The sequence below is a fragment of the Oryzias latipes genome, chromosome 6, assembly GCF_053564925.1.
Source record: "Oryzias latipes strain Hd-rR chromosome 6, Olatipes_Hd-rR_3.1".
Classification (NCBI taxonomy): domain Eukaryota; kingdom Metazoa; phylum Chordata; class Actinopteri; order Beloniformes; family Adrianichthyidae; genus Oryzias; species Oryzias latipes.
Window position 1 is genome coordinate 20025777 of NC_136242.1, and position 15564 is coordinate 20041340.

Sequence of the window (15564 nt, forward strand, 5' to 3'; positions counted from 1 at the left end):
TTACAAAATCATCTATTCTTAATACCTTTAATCCGTTTTATGAGATCATCTCTGCCACGCAGAAAATAAGTAATCCACAGCCGAACCCATTTCCAGACAGGAATCTTCAGGTCCTCTGGGTTTGCCTGAATGACAAACGCTCACATATCCACAAAACTGTAAGTCTTATTTTGTAACAAACGAAATATTAAAAAAATAGTGAAAGCATATTTTCGTGCACTGAGAAGTTTGAAAATATTCTAAAAAATATCAAAAAACAAGATGTTTTTATGCTTTTTCCCTGATTGCTTTCTGGAGATTAATAAAACAACACAGACACACAAAGTATGTAACAATAGACTATTTTTTGTCCTCTCCCCCCCCCGTATTTACATCTGTACCTAATGTGCAAATTAATGATTTAAAGTAGTGTAAAACTCCTAAAAGAATACAAAATCATATTTTACAGTCCTAAGATGGTGAGAGTCCATAAAGTAGTCACACGGAAACAAGGAGGAGCAAACACTGCAGTTTGTACAGTACAGGAGAGACACAGAAGACACAAACCGAGGGAGCAGTGGACATCCTTGGCCAGGACACACCTTGTTAAGGACAGCATGGTACATCGTCGAAGCATTCACCAGAACAAACAGCAACACAAACACTGCGTCTTTACAGTAGTCATGTCGAATGAGCAGAAAGCACTTGGAGGCCCTGGTTTGTTCAAACCCCACTAATTGGTTAAAGCACTGATGATAACAAAAGGCTTGAGGTGCTCTTAGCAGCAGGTGCTTCTTTTTACCGGCCTCTACATATGAAAGAAGAACAATCTCACACGGGGACAGGTGACCGGCTTCATACTGCAGGCTACCGCGGAGTGCTGATTAGCATGATTGCACATCGTGTTGCGTGTGTCTGTGACCGTGTGTGTGGGAGCAAGGGTGGGGACACATAGTAACACTTCAGACAAATACACATCAGCCTGATCTCACAACTGACAGTTCATCTCATCTAACACATCGGGGAAAAAAACACACCGTCGACACTGTGAGAAGCAGCTCCTCTGGCGCGCTGCATGGCACAGATAAATTTGGAATTTGTCTCGTACAGAAGCCAGCTTGGCAGTGCTTGTGGACTTTGAAGAAGTTAATTACGAATGAAAATGATAAAACACCATCTTACAAAATAGTCCAGTTCCGACACATCAGACAGCGTAGCATTTCATCCTAATCTCAGGTTACAATTCAGAAAGCTTAGACGTTTTTTATTCCTGTAGTTCAAACTCGTTTACAAAACACACTGGAACATTCCTCTATAATTTTACAAGACACAGTTAACCTACAGTAACTATGTTATCGGTGCATAGACAAAACTTGGGAGAGTATAGCAAGAGTCACCAATTTATTGCTGTCAAGTCGAATTTTTCCCCCCGTTTTCATTTCTTTTGATTGCAAAACAACTAGAAATTTCCCACGGAGACTTTGAAGAACCAGGCAGAGGTATTGCATTCAAAACAGATCAAAAGAGATAATAAAATGTTCCTTCCTGATGAAATGCAAGTTTTCTTTTTTGGACTTCAAAAAATAAAGAACTTTCCTTCACATACAGAAAATTACATCACAGGGAGATGACTTTTACTCTAAAACAAGTAAAAGACTAAAATCGGATGAGACAGAAGTTAAAAAAAAAAGGCTCTGGCCAAAGCTGTTCACTCTTTCAGGACCTGCTCCCTCCCTCCTTATTCTTAAAGTAAGAATCTTTATTATTAAAGGAAGGTGGGACAGGAATCATGAGCTTTCCTCAACAAAGTTGCAAAACGTTTGCTCTCCTGTGGCTGTGTTGTGGCTGAAATGGCTATGCAGGCCTCTGCACTTTGCCGTCCTTCTCCCTGCGTTTCAGCTCCTCCCTGTAGCAGTAGGAGCAGTAGTTGTCTGTCTCTGGCCTCCCGTAGAAGGAGCAGTTCTCCCTCTTGCAGCGCCGCTGCTGAAAGCAGTACAAAGGGGTTCCAGAGCTGCGCCCTTTGGTTTTGTCTTGGTTGAGCCACGTGTGAGATGAGTTGTCCTCATCAGCAAACTCGAGGCAGTCCTGAATGTCTCCCGCGTTGAAGCCGTTGGTGTAGGTGTGGGACTTGTTTTCAGCAGGCATGTTGTAGGACAGGGTTCCTGTGGTGTGAACAGTGCGGACCCCCGACAGGCGTGCAGGGCTGTAGCTCTGGGATGAGAGTGTGCGGTTCTGTTGGGGGTAGGTGGCGCACGTCTTCAGCGTGCCCACCACAGGCTTGTTGTAGGGCTCGTCTTGGAAGATGGAGGATTGCATGTTGACATCTTGTAAGTGAATCACACTGTGCCTCTGGATGGGAGGTGTATGGCTGTAGTGGGCAGACACAGGGACGGGCCCGGGTCTCTTAGCACCGATAATGGGGGAGCAGTAAGGCGCGGGGGAAGGGGCTGGGTGGGGGACATGGTGAGAGATTGTTGGCGGGGTTAGAGGAGGGACGGAAACCGGAGGGGCAACAGGGATTGGACTGTTTCTGCCCTGCGTCTTCAAACCCGACAGGGGCTGCGGGTTGTTGTAGGTGTGGTGGGGCAGGACCGGAGAGCAGCTCTCCGGAGGGGAACTGTCCGATCTCTCCCTCTGGAAGACGCTCTCGTTCTTCAGAACCACCTCACTGGAGGCCGGTGGCTTCTTCTCAGCCTCTTTCCTCTTCTGCTCCTGCTCCTGACTGAAGCGCTCCTGGGCGTTGGTCAAGTAGTAGCTGATCATCTCCTCATGGAACTGATGTCGATGGCTGGTCAGCAGGAGTGCTGCAAAGATGAACTTGCGCTCTCCCTGCATAGCAGCCCGCAAGATGTTGAGGCTGAGCTTGACATCTGTGCTGTATTTCCAGTTTTCCAGTGTTTTATCTGCGGAGCTCCGCCCTGAACTGTCCTGCCTCTCCGTTGGGGAGGAGCTGGAGGGTCTGTCTCCATCTGTAGGGGAGGGACTAGTAGCCTTCTCAGAGGAAGTGGAGCTGGTGGACTGACCTGACTCCTCCTTGTTTCCTCTGGTTGCTTTTGACTCTTTCTTCTTTGCCTTTTCACTTCCGTTCTCTGTATGACGACCTGAGCTCGAGTTGGATTTGTTTATTTTGCCGTGCACAAGCCCCCCAAGACCTCCCATGTTCTTCTTGAGCTTAATACCAAGTGTTTTGCTGAAGCTTCCCAGTCGGTTGGCTACAGAATCAGTCCGCCCTTTATCTTTGTCTTTGCGCTGCTTGTCTTTGTCTTTGTCCTTACTAGACTTCCCGGTGTTGACGTGCGAGTTGCTACCGACGGACTCGCGGTCAGAGTCCATGGACTCAGCCAGAGACTGGACGTCCTCACCTGCAGATGCTGTGGGAGACTCTGGCTGAGCCAGTGGAGCCTGCACAAAGACAAAACACAGAAACAAAACGGGGAAAACAATAAAAAAAAATGTCAGCAGCCTCAGAGAGATTTAACAATTTCACGTCAGACCAATTCTTCAACAAAATGCTCAGAAAAAACGTTCGTAGATGGTTTTCGATGAGTCACAGAAAGCGCACATATACAAGAGATGATCAAACGCTGACAGAAAATCATTTAGAGTGACATGACTCTGGGTGTCAGTAACATCTGGAATGAGGGAGCTTCTTCACAGTGGAAATAACCATGGCGAACAAGGCACACGTGGAGGAGGACTTACCCTTGTTTCAGATGGGATTCTGATCCATGTTACATTCATGTAGCTGTGCAGCAGGTTGAGTTTGGCCTCCAAAGACAAGATGAGACTGAAAAAAAAAACATAATAAAAAAAATACAGTTATGCTTAGATTTTAGAAGATGCGTTGGACATAATTTTTCAGTATTTGAAATAGATGCAGCTCGTTTAAACCAAACCCGTGAATGAAGGGATCCTGAGATGAAAACTGCACACTAACTCTTCAAAAAACTTTGTTGCTGCCGTGACAAGGTAACTTCCTGCGGCTGATGTGACTCGCGATTTATTCTTAAATTGCTCCTTCTTTGAAGTGACCCAATCCCTGCGGTCATCCCCTACAATAAGTCTTCTGAGTGGATTGACAGGACTGCCTGGGGCTGCAACCTCTGTGGGCTTTATTGATAAGAATCAGCCAACGACTGTACACTGGGCTTACTTGGCTAACTTGGCATTATCGTTGTCGTCCCTCCCCCACTCCCAGTCTCTGCCAGGGTCAACAGCAAAATGGAGAGCCAACAGCTTGTGCTCCGAGTCGGTCAGAGGGATAACAGCTGGAAGAGATGAGATTAGCGGGACATGAGTTAGGTCAACTTAGAACAACATGCCACTGGAGGCCACCTTTGCTCTGACAGACCAAGCTGACCCTTTGATGGCAAATTAAGAAAGTTACAATATTTATTATGAATGACTCTGTGTGTGCTAATACTGGAGGTATATCACAGTAAATGTGTCAGTAAATGTCATAAGTTAACAAGGCTTTACTTGCTCTGGCTCCATATGTTCATTAGCAACTAAAAAGTCTTATTTTTTATCAGTGTTTCCTGTTCTTCTCTCAGTTTAAACTAGAAATTTAAAGCCTTAAATTGCTTCATCATTTGTTAAAAAAATATTTGTGGTTAGAATTCATCAGCATAGATCAGACTGAAGGGATTCTGGTTCAGTCAATCCAAGACCTGGACTCTCTTTTTACGCAGATGACTCCGTTGTATTTCATCAGTCCAAGATATGCAGGCCAAAATATTTATCTAAGTGGGAAGCTGTGATTATACGAACTAGTATCTTTAGGTCTGTTGTAAAAGAGTAAGTTCTTCTCTTTGGTCGGTGAGTTGCATTGCTGTTTCAAGTATATAATTAAAGGAAGTTTTGTGGGTCTTGTCTGAGTTTGGGTAAACACCGCCAAAAGGCAGAGTTGTTAATTTACCAGTCATGACTGTCCCACACTGAGATGAAGAGTCTCAAGCGTTATCTTGAAGGTTGCTGGGCTAGCCTTCAGGAAAGAGATGAAGAACCCAGCTGTGAGGACGGAGCTCAGAGTTCAGTCGCTGCTTCTTCATATCAAAAAGGAGCCTATTGAAGCGGTTTAGGCATCAGGTGTAGATATTCCATAAATGCGCGGACTTTGCCGTGACTCAGGACTCCATAATAAGATTGTATCTTCCTTTTTTGAAGAACTTTTGGAAGAGAGGATCAAGGAACAATTTTAGGGACGATCTATCCAGTCTGGGTTGTAAATATTTCGCTTGAAGGATCTAACCTATGATAAACATATTGATGGATGAACAGATGCATTTGGTTTTTGGGGAAATGTGATACTGACGTGACTTTTCAAATACATCATGGTGATTCTATTCATTAAATTGTGTTTTTAAAAAAAATGTTTTGTTGTGGTTTTGAACTCCAGGGCTGCACAACATTATTTGGTTTGTAATAGAACACAAGAGATGCAGGATAAAAGCTGCTGGGATTATTTACATTCATCCCCCTGGATATAATCAGCCACTCACACGCAGGAAGAGGATTTCAGCAGTCATCAGTGGACGCACAACAGAAAGCAGACACCTACCAGGGCTTCCTCTCATGGGAAACGTGCGTACAAAGTGCGGGCGTTTACAGTATATGTTTGGGTTGTTTTTGTGCGAGTGTGTGGGTGCGTTTTAAACAACAGTACAGGGAGAACTAGTTGGGGCTCACTGACAGCTCGCCTCAGGCTACTTAATGTGGAGGCTGCAGTCCACATGACCATAGAGAGAAGCAGGCTGTTCAGGCTGAAGATATTCCAGCCTTCACTGTCAGACCCAGATGGAAGACACAGCCTCCTCCATGCCTCATCAAGTCTTCTATCGCCAATAAGCTGCTGTGCTCCGCAGGCTCGGCACAGACAAAAAAAAACAAAAAACCCTGGCAGCGTCCACTGTGTCCGAGCTCTTTCGTCTCTTTTCCTCGCTTCCTTCATAGAAATTCCGCGTAAGCACAAAGTCAAATGTAGAAGTGCTGCAATACTAACAGTTCTATTGACAGATTTAAGCTGGCCACACCCTCGCAAAAAAGATTTGACACTGTCCAGAAATCTGTGCTGAGAGGTCCAGTTCCTCTGAACCACAGATGCAAATTACAAAACAATTTGCACCCCCTCCCTAAAAAACTGCATGACTAATGCTTGCAGCTACACAAACAGTAACAAAAGTACTGGCGTAGTAGCGCAGTGTGCATATTTTTGAAGCTCTTTTCTGAAAACGCTCTTGTCGAGAATAATTCTGTCACAATAACAAGAAGAGAAGCAGGCAGAGCACAGAGAAACACCTCCCTCTCAGTCCCGCTTGTGTCATGCAGCGGGCAAGAGGGGGGTCTGTGAGGTGGTGCCCCGGCTCCCACAATGCAGCTGCCCTCCCGTCTCCCGTTGTTGGAAAGTTGCTGCGTGCGCTGCGAATCTTACTTGGGCCAGGTCCAAATTCAGAGAGCCACCCCTGCCAATGGAGCTCTGGGGGACTGGAGTGTGCTGTAATGCATTTACAATTCCTGTTGGCAGCCTTGTTTTACTGTTTTTTTATTGACCCAGTGCCACAGCTTATGCATGGATGACATCACAGAGCCTTTTGCAGTACGCAAGCTGTGCACCGGGCCAGCATGCCTTGATTCAGGCGGGATGCAAACACAAAAAATAAAATAAAATAAATTAGGAAACAACCTGTGAGGACAATTTCAATGAATACATTCTATTAGTTCCAGTTTTTGGTTTTGAACCTAATAATTTTTCTTTTTTTTGTTATTGTGAGAGAGGACAGGGGCTTCGTCATGTCTTTTAAATGATATATGTACACTTGGCAGGGATTACAAAAGGGTTATCTAGGGGAAAAAACATTTAAAAACAATTCTAACAGACTGGAAAACAGAAAAATCGGAATTTATGACTTTTCTACAAAACTCAATTCCATTAAGTCAAATTTGGCCCATTCATGACTTAAAAAACAGACTAAAAGCCTTAATACTAACAGCAGAGTCAATGTGGCTATTCTGAATTTATAACTAGCATTTTTTGGTGTTGGCAAAACACTGGTTTTATTTATAATACAGAAGTGCAACTACCGGGCAGAGCTGGTAGGTGGTCTTTGTGTAAAAGAAGGACATTATTTGAGTTTTTTTTCAAACGGGTGTTTCCAAGTTTAATGATGGAATGCCAAGAAAATCTTTGAGTGTTTTGGTAATGAAACCACATCTTGAAATAGCTCCAGAGTTTTCCAGAAGGTCGATTCCTCCCATACGTGATTTGACCACAGAAGCTCAAACAGCAGCATCTTCAGAGGACCCGGTTATTATGACACAGCAGGTGAGCAGCAAACGGCCTGCAGAGAAAACGCTGACCCGGGTCTCGGTTCACCTGAGTGCACGCAAGCGAGAAAGCGCTTGGTCGTGGAAAAATCCTTAGAAACTGAAATAAAAGGAAGTTTTGATCGTGAAGTAATACTCTCTGGCCAGAAGCAACCCTCCTGCATGGATCATCAAAGCAGCCCCAGACGCCATGTAAGCAGCAGGAAGACAGAGCGGTGGCAAAGGCTGTCTGTGCGGTTTAGAGTTGGGTTCCTCAGAGGAGCTGGACTGTAGTCCTTCATGCGGAAGATTATTCTGACCCACATGCTGACACCTGAACACACCAGGCTGCCAGTCGCTCAGGTGCTCTGACAACTATCCACCTGAGGCGTCCACACAGTGGTGTGTCTGTCAGTACTGCGGGTTGATTTGTTTAGGCCTCTGCAGTCCGGGCCCCAGCCCATCTGCAGTGATGTGGTTGGGGCTTAGGGGCCAACCACTAAGTGGTAGTGAAAGATTAGGTCTGCCTGACTGTCTCGCATCTGTTTAGAGATCTTTACCGCCACAGCAACTCACTGACCATTTAAAAAAAAAATTCTAATGTGTGAGACGCTTCTGTGTTTAAGGAAGGTCGAGGAAGTCTTAATCAGAGCAGCACAGAGTTACAACTGTGCTGAGTGAAATAAATGATCTGACGTGTTTTCACAACACCTCAGAGAGACTCTGCAGACTGTCTGATCTTATCACAGGACACGGTGTACTGGTATGGAAAAAGTACTGCCAAGCAGTGGTGTTATGACTGAGCTGGCTTTTCCTGGAGGTATGCACCATCTGCTGGTCGAAGGGAGAACCTCAGCTTCCTTCTGAAAACACCAGCTGAAGCACTGAGCAGTTAGGAGGGGGCTGCTTTCAGGGAATAAGCTCCGGGATCTACAGATTAGTAATCAAGCGTGTCAGACAACATTGAGTGCACGCCAGCTCAATAAGCAGGTTGGTGGTCATTGTCGAGGAAAAAGGACCTGACATGCACAGAAAAGAAGGAAGGAGGAAGTTGGTTTGCGTAAGTGTCTACTTGAGAGTAAAAAACGCAGACAGAGACAGATCTGGCCAGCTGCCCACACAAGTGACAACCGAGTTCCACCCACTGATCTAGACATACAGGGGTGTTGTGACAACTGAGACCGGTTGCCATAGAGATCCTCTGTATTTGTCAATTAAAGAAACGCCGTGACCTCAAGGATAAGCAACACGTCTGGAGTGGGATCCGATGAAGCCAAACAAGACATAAACAAAGGTAACTCAACACAATAGTAGGTCCACACTTGCAACAACTAAGCACACAAAAAACACAAAGACACAGCTAGAAAAGTGGAGGCAAACACCTTTGACCTAATAAATGTTAAACTCTTGATGTGAAAAGTCAACATACAAGCCTGAAGTTTTTTGCCAGCTGTAAGTAGGAAAAGGCTTGCTGTCCACTTCATTCTCTGCAGCTAACCGGCGCTGCTAACTGGACGGTTTTAATAATACATCACAGCTAATTAGAAAGCTGTCTCATACATAATTCAATGACAAGCGGCCCACTCGCCTTTGTTTCTGCATTCTACTCACTTGGATAAAAGTAAAGACTGTCAAAAAGGACACATCAGGGGAGTCAAAACTTTCTATTTAGAAGAGGTCAAGACAAGGCTCACATCACAGAACCAAACTTGAGACTGAGGACCTTTACGATGCTGTACATCCTACTTACCTTGCTCCCGCTGCTGGTCTCTCTGCTCCATGGAGACCAGGGCAGAAAAGTGAGCCTGATCGTAGGCCAGGACCAAAGGGGAGCAGTGACAACGGGTCGGAGGCACCTCGAGGGGCAAATAGAGCCCTCCAAATGGGATGGGAGCGAACGCTGGAATTTATTTAGAAGATGACAGCGTCACTATTTAGCTTTTCTGTGTTTTAAATTTTCAGTTTACTTTAAAGCAAAACAGAGGCTCATCTACCTTCACCTCCAGAGTCTCTGAGCATGGTGTCTGCGACCACCACGATGGGTCTGCGCAACACATGGGCCAGCACAAACACATGGAATTCCTCCAAACTCTCATAGACAGGATCCTCTGAGTTATCCACCCTGAGGAAAAACACACACACACACACATGTGACTCTGCAAACGTATCTCTCCTTAGGAGCCTTTTCCTTCCTCGGGTCGGCTTTAACAGACAGGAAAGCTGTGTTTTTTCCTTAGGAGTTTGGAGAAACCAGTGAAGGAGGGAGAGCAGGGCCGATGGAGGGAAAGATATAAGGAAAAGGCAGAGCTCTGGAGCACACAACTCACCAGGAAACTAGGCGTTGCGCAACAATTAAGTTGTCAGCCACACAGCCAAATTCACTCTAATAAAGAGCCTCTTAATATGTGAATCCCACTCATCCCATTCAAAAGCTCATCCCACACTAGGACCATCAACCATCCCTAACCTTATTACCCAGTTACACATTAAAGTCAATGAGAGGTTAAAACCTCCACACTAAATGAGCAAATTACTCTCCTGAAGCAGATATTTTCAGTGATGGAAGGGTGAGTCTGCCCTGGTAATCATGCAGAGTTATTGCTCTGTTGTTCTCTACCAACACATGTCGGCAGCCCTAAAGACTCTAAATATGTATTTTTGCTTCAAATGAAAAATGGAAATTGCATTGAGCCACAGCAGCAACCTTCCTGCTCATTGCATTGTTGTTTTTATTCCCTCAGACCTGCTGCTAACCTCTACGTGAGAACACGTTGAATATGGAAACACAAACCACAAAGTTTCTCTGCGTGGGAGTGCTCACTTCCAGTTTGCCTTTGAAGCACAAGAAAAAAAACATTCATCTGTTTTTAAAAAAACTAGCTGCACACTAACCCACCCAAAACTAACCCACCACTCAGAGGAAGTTGGTACAAATGAAGGTGTTAGTGCTCGTGGGTGTCAGTAGATGGCACTATCTCATTTTGTAATTTGCATGGTAGAAGCAGTCAGAGTGGGAACAAAGCTGGGAATTTGGGAGTTGGCCTTTTGCTGGGTTTCAACACAATAGTCAAGAACAGGGGTCTGCAACCTTTAATGCTAAAATAGCTATTTGATCCAGTTTCTTGCTGACCAAAACCCAACGAGACCTGCAAAGTCCCACCGTCTGTTAAAAAAAAAAAATGAGATAACGTGATCGGAACATGTGCCTCAAGCTTTATTCTAATATAAAAAAAACACTCACAGTAGATTAAACCTTTTGCTATAATTTTGTTTTGCTATCTGACATGTTAAAAATCTAAACATAGATATCTATATTTGATTAATATGACCAAAACTACAAACCTTTTGTTTATTCAAAGAATTTTTCTATAAAGCCAAAAAGACACAATGTAGGGATAAAAGAACCGGAGTCTGAGGTTACAGACCCTTGGACTAGAAAAACCTTTCAAGTGTCATTCTTTTGAATAAAGACCCTCTCTGATGAAAATTCTGGTTTTGGTGTATTTAACATGTTCTTGAGGCATTTTCACATAATGGAGGACATTTATAAAGATATTAAAGCTCAAAATTGCATTTCTGAGTATTTCTTTATTAAAATTGTGAATCAGGAGCAGACAAAAAAAGGATGAAAAAGATTGTTTTGTCTAGTTGAAAATACTCAGGGTCCTCAAGCTTCCTGCTCCGCTCCATTCTGATGCACCCACTTGTAGACAACGAGACCCATTTACGTCGTCCGAGCTGACATCTGGCTCAACACTGTATGGATGGATAGCTCCAATATTGCTCGACATTTTTTTTTAATTGGTAATGTTATGTTGGGGGTGTGAGGGGCTCTGTAAGCTAGTGGGAAAGAGAGAGTAAACAAAGGGATGATGGGAAGTGGAAGCCAAGGGTCCCACCCAGAACTCAGAGGTGAATTTCTCATAAACTCCTCCCGCTCTGTAGAATCTATGTCCTAAAAAAAATTACACAGGTTTTTGGATTCTGGCTAAAAACTGCTTAATTATAATTAAAAGACCACTGAGATTGCTTTTACAACAGACCAATGAATAATAATGCAACATGGTTTATTTTTTATGCACTTCGTAGTGCACATGAAAAGACCTTACCCTCCACTGGTGTTCCCGTTTTTGCTGAGATGAGAGCGAGGCTCACTGGAGGCTAACTTCAGCAGCTCGTTCCACTCCCTCTCCCACTCTTCTTCAGTGTACACCAGCCCCGACTGCTCAGAAACACACCCAACAGATTCGATATACACATTTACTCATGCCAGCATTAAGAAAAAGTAAAGAAAAAGGGGTAATTACAGAAAGGTGGCTATTATGCAGTAATGGTTGTGCCCACGCTAAAAGCAGAACGCTGCAGCTGGATTCATCTTTGATCAGTGAGCTATCAGCATACCCTGAGTGCTTCACAAACCCTCTGAACTACTTTCCCTGGGCTGTCTTGAGTGACATGATTTTCATAACAGCTTTAAAAAAACGGTTTAATCCGTAACATCAGGAGATGGCAGAGAAAGCGCAGAAGGATTTAGAGATATTAGCAGCCATGCTACAGCACTAATGCACACTCTAAATCACAGAAGGACCATTTTCTGTCCAAAACTGCCACTCAGTAAAGAAGCTGAGGCTCTCTCTTCCCCACCATTTGGGAAAGGCGATGTCATGTAATCAGAGGCTATAGTGTGAAATAATGCACATGTTCCTGACCTCCTTGTTCTGCTGGGTTTGCTGCCACCTCCACCTTCTCTTCAGAGCGTCCCTCTCTGTCCCACTCTTCATCATGGTGTAGAGAGATTTCCTCAGCATAAGGTCTCTGTCATGGAAGCCCCACATTCCTGATAACCACACACACAAGCGAGTTCAGCTTGAGCACATTGTACATGCTTTGAACATGGCTGATGAGGGGGGGGGGGAAATCTCTGAGCATAGCTTCATGTTCTTGTTGTCATTTGGAGATGACTAAAATGTCTTCCACAGACAGAGCTGTCAGAGCGGATTACTTTAACTGTGGCTTCCAAGGCTTTCTGCTGCTCAGGCAGTCCTCGCGCTGGGGAGTCAAGAACCTCCTACCGCACATACCTGACAGTTTCCTGCTTTTACAGGTCATACATTTTCTCTTCATCCCTCAGCTGAAACTCCTGCATTTTTAACAGTTTTAGTCTAGAATTGTCATCATCTTTATTTATAAAGCCCTTTTACACAATTTTAGAAAACACCAAGAAAAGCTTATCACAATAAATCTGTTACATTTCTTTAATAGGTGAATAAAAACCTTATAAAAACGTGAAGGTAAAAAAGCAGAGCCAAATCTCATCCATAGCCGAACACTTAGCTGTAAAAATGAGTTTTCAGTCGACTTTTAAAAATGGATGGAGAAAAAGAATTTTGACATCGTTTTGCCGAAAAGACAACAACTTGCAGGCGATAATTATGTGAAGGCTGAGTGCACACCAGAAACCCACCCAAAGAAGCAGCATGCAGTAGGCAATTTCCATCCCCAGTGGTAGCCAGAGGAAGCAGCTTCTTACAGCTGGTGCACATGGTGGACCACCAGTTCAGACGACCTGCAGACAACAGAGCAGCTGCGTCATGACGATGTCCCAGATGCTCCAGGAAAAAGGATTATATAAAGGAAACAAGAACTCTGGATTTGTTTTTTAAGGAAAATGATCAGATTACTTTTGCAGACTTACAACACTAAGCAGTGTCATCTTACATCCAAACTAACATTTATGCTTAACATAACAGACATCTGTCATGGGTGTAAGTGTGTAAGCAGGTCACTGGGGTTGAGTTAGGCCCATGACACAGAGGAGGGTCCCAGAACCACACCCCTCTTCGTCTGCATCCAATCCCCCAGCTTTGTTGGTAATTGGTCAGCGCTAACAACTAGATAGCCTTAGCTTTTATCTTGATAAGTACCAGTCTTGAAAAAAAAAAAGGTGTGGTAGAAAAAGAAGAATAGAGACTGAAAATGAATCAAAAGGGAGACATGATAAAGGATAAAAGTCAGGATTTACTAAATCTCCTCATTGTCAATGCCAGTAAGAGATGAAGAAACACGGAAGAAGAGAAGGAAGATTTAGAAAACCAGTTAAGACATCAATTAGCAAAAAGCAAACCAGATTAACAAACATTTTAAACTACATTTTAGAACACAAAAAAACCTGACATCCTTTGCCAAAAAACACACTGATAGCAAAGACAGGAAATGCACCATCAATCCATCCACAGTCAAATTTTCTCACATCCAAACAATTTAATAATTCCTCGTTTATCACGAGAGCTACGTCCTGAAAAATAGGTGAAATCCGTGAAGTAGGATTAGAGATGATTTAAGGCTCTAAATCCCTTCACTACAAAATGTATACACTTTTCTTTGACAGACATGAACATTTCCACACATTTCTCTCTTGTTTAAACTCTCAAAGTTCAGTCCTTTGTAGAAAATTAAGTCCAGTATTATAAAATAAAAACCAAGATCTGCTCATGATAGAGGATTTATGTAACTCTGGCAACAGAGGTGATCGATTGACAATGGTCTACAGCAAATCAGAATGCAGAAAACAATGCCGTGTAAAAAAAAAAACCATGCAAAATTGCCCTGAAACAAATCTGTGAAACAGTGAGACTGCGAAAAGTTTGAAATGATTTAGCGAGGAAATATTGTACAAAAAACTGGATAACATACACATTTAAAAAACTAAAACTAAAAATAAAAAAACACAGTAAATGCACCACCCAACTATCAATCCACCCATAGTAAAGATTTCCATGCATCCAAATAATTTATCTTAGCAAATGTGGCCTAATTTTTCCCAGATCTTAGTTAGATTTAGGTGAGAAAAGATAAGAGAAATCAGCTGGAAGATCACAAAATTCTCCAAGAGTTTTATGTTTTGAGTTCAAAGAGCCTGCGAGGGAGGAAAAACCCTTTGGGAAACGGGACACTTGAAAGAAGACATCTTAGTCTTTTCTCCAGATGCTGTTCGGATCTGCTCTTTCTCAGTCTCACCATGCAATCGTGTCTGCAAGGCTGGCTCTCATAAGTGTTTCTTAATGCCCCAGAACTGTGGTGCTTTAGCTTCTTAGATGAATTTATACAAATGCAATCTGCAGACATCTCACAGCACTCACCAGCCTGCTCCAGGGCCATCATGGTGGACTGCTCTATTAGATCTCTCTCTATGAAGCTCCTAAAGTCCTCGCTGTACACGCTCAGGTCTGGCAGCTGGAATGTGTAAATTGGCATCTCGATAGGGAATTGCTCGCTGGTACACTCACTGGCCACCTGCAGCCGGGCCAGGGAGACAATAGCAGAACTGGCGTGGGAGATCCCACGGGACAGACGCTTTTCTGGAAGACAGAGCAAGGATGGTCTGAGCTGGGAAGAGATGCTGGAATGGAAAACTGTTAGTGAAAGGTCAATGTTGTGGTTACCTTGAGTACTGTCCTCCTGCTTTTGCGCACACAGCCTGTCGATCTTGCTGACATGGGTGGGTGTGTCACGCGCCTCTGGCTGCTTGTAGTAGCGGCCCTCATTGAAAACCTGCGGCAGGTTGGCAGTGTGGACCTGCCTGAGCTCCTCATAATCATTGAGAGCAGCGCTGAGGTCCCAGTTTTTACCTGCATGACGGAAAACAAACACACAGCTTTCATTAGAAATATCAAGCAGAAAGGCTCATTGTGAACTTTTAAATTGTCATTTAATAACAGTGATAGGAAATTCTGTTCACAACGTTGAGATAAAAGTACAGTGCATTACTATACCACATGAAAATTGAAGTTTTTCAGGGCAACATGATCCTGTCCTCGTGTTTACAGTCAGCAGATGTTTCTTATGGTGGATATGACAGGTACAGGAGAAAGTAGGATGCAAACATAACAAAACAAAGAAAAATATGTGTCGATTCTGGCACAGATAAGTTTGATTCACTAAAAATAAACATGCACGTTTTTTTTCCAAGTTTTTTTCTAAGACCAAATGTTTAGCTGAAATTCAAAACATATATTCATGTTTTTTTTATTCATTCTATGTATGTATTTTATGTATATGACTTCAACTGCAGGCCTGGCATGTAAAGCTGAGAGGGCTGTGAGACAGGATCCACTAATGGACTAGCTGTGTCTGAGATCGGAAGGAAGTCGTCTCTGACTCTAGACCGATGGTCGTTGACAGTCAAGACATGAAGCTATGCTTCACTAAAAACTGGCTCTTGTGCCGATCAATGCAAATCCGATTTTGTTGAATGGATATCAGCAGCTTGGGTTACACACATCC

The 15564-nt window shown here is 43.6% G+C and overlaps 1 protein-coding gene across 3 annotated transcripts in view; it reads right to left on the reverse strand.

Annotated features, from left to right (window-relative positions):
* Nucleotides 1–325: 325 nt before the first annotated feature.
* otud7a (OTU deubiquitinase 7A) overlaps nucleotides 326–15564 on the reverse strand; it is a 38602-nt gene continuing 23363 nt past the window's right edge. For all 3 annotated transcript variants that reach the window (XM_078948722.1, XM_020704053.3, XM_078948723.1), the window contains 10 exons: nucleotides 14724–14909; nucleotides 14421–14639; nucleotides 12746–12847; nucleotides 11991–12118; nucleotides 11391–11503; nucleotides 9276–9403; nucleotides 9032–9181; nucleotides 4133–4247; nucleotides 3682–3766; nucleotides 326–3381 (listed from right to left, as the gene is read on the reverse strand). In XM_078948722.1, coding sequence (XP_078804848.1) covers nucleotides 1834–3381; nucleotides 3682–3766; nucleotides 4133–4247; nucleotides 9032–9181; nucleotides 9276–9403; nucleotides 11391–11503; nucleotides 11991–12118; nucleotides 12746–12847; nucleotides 14421–14639; nucleotides 14724–14909 — 2774 coding nt within the window. In that variant the 3' untranslated portion in view covers nucleotides 326–1833. The remainder of the gene's footprint in view (nucleotides 3382–3681; nucleotides 3767–4132; nucleotides 4248–9031; nucleotides 9182–9275; nucleotides 9404–11390; nucleotides 11504–11990; nucleotides 12119–12745; nucleotides 12848–14420; nucleotides 14640–14723; nucleotides 14910–15564) is intronic.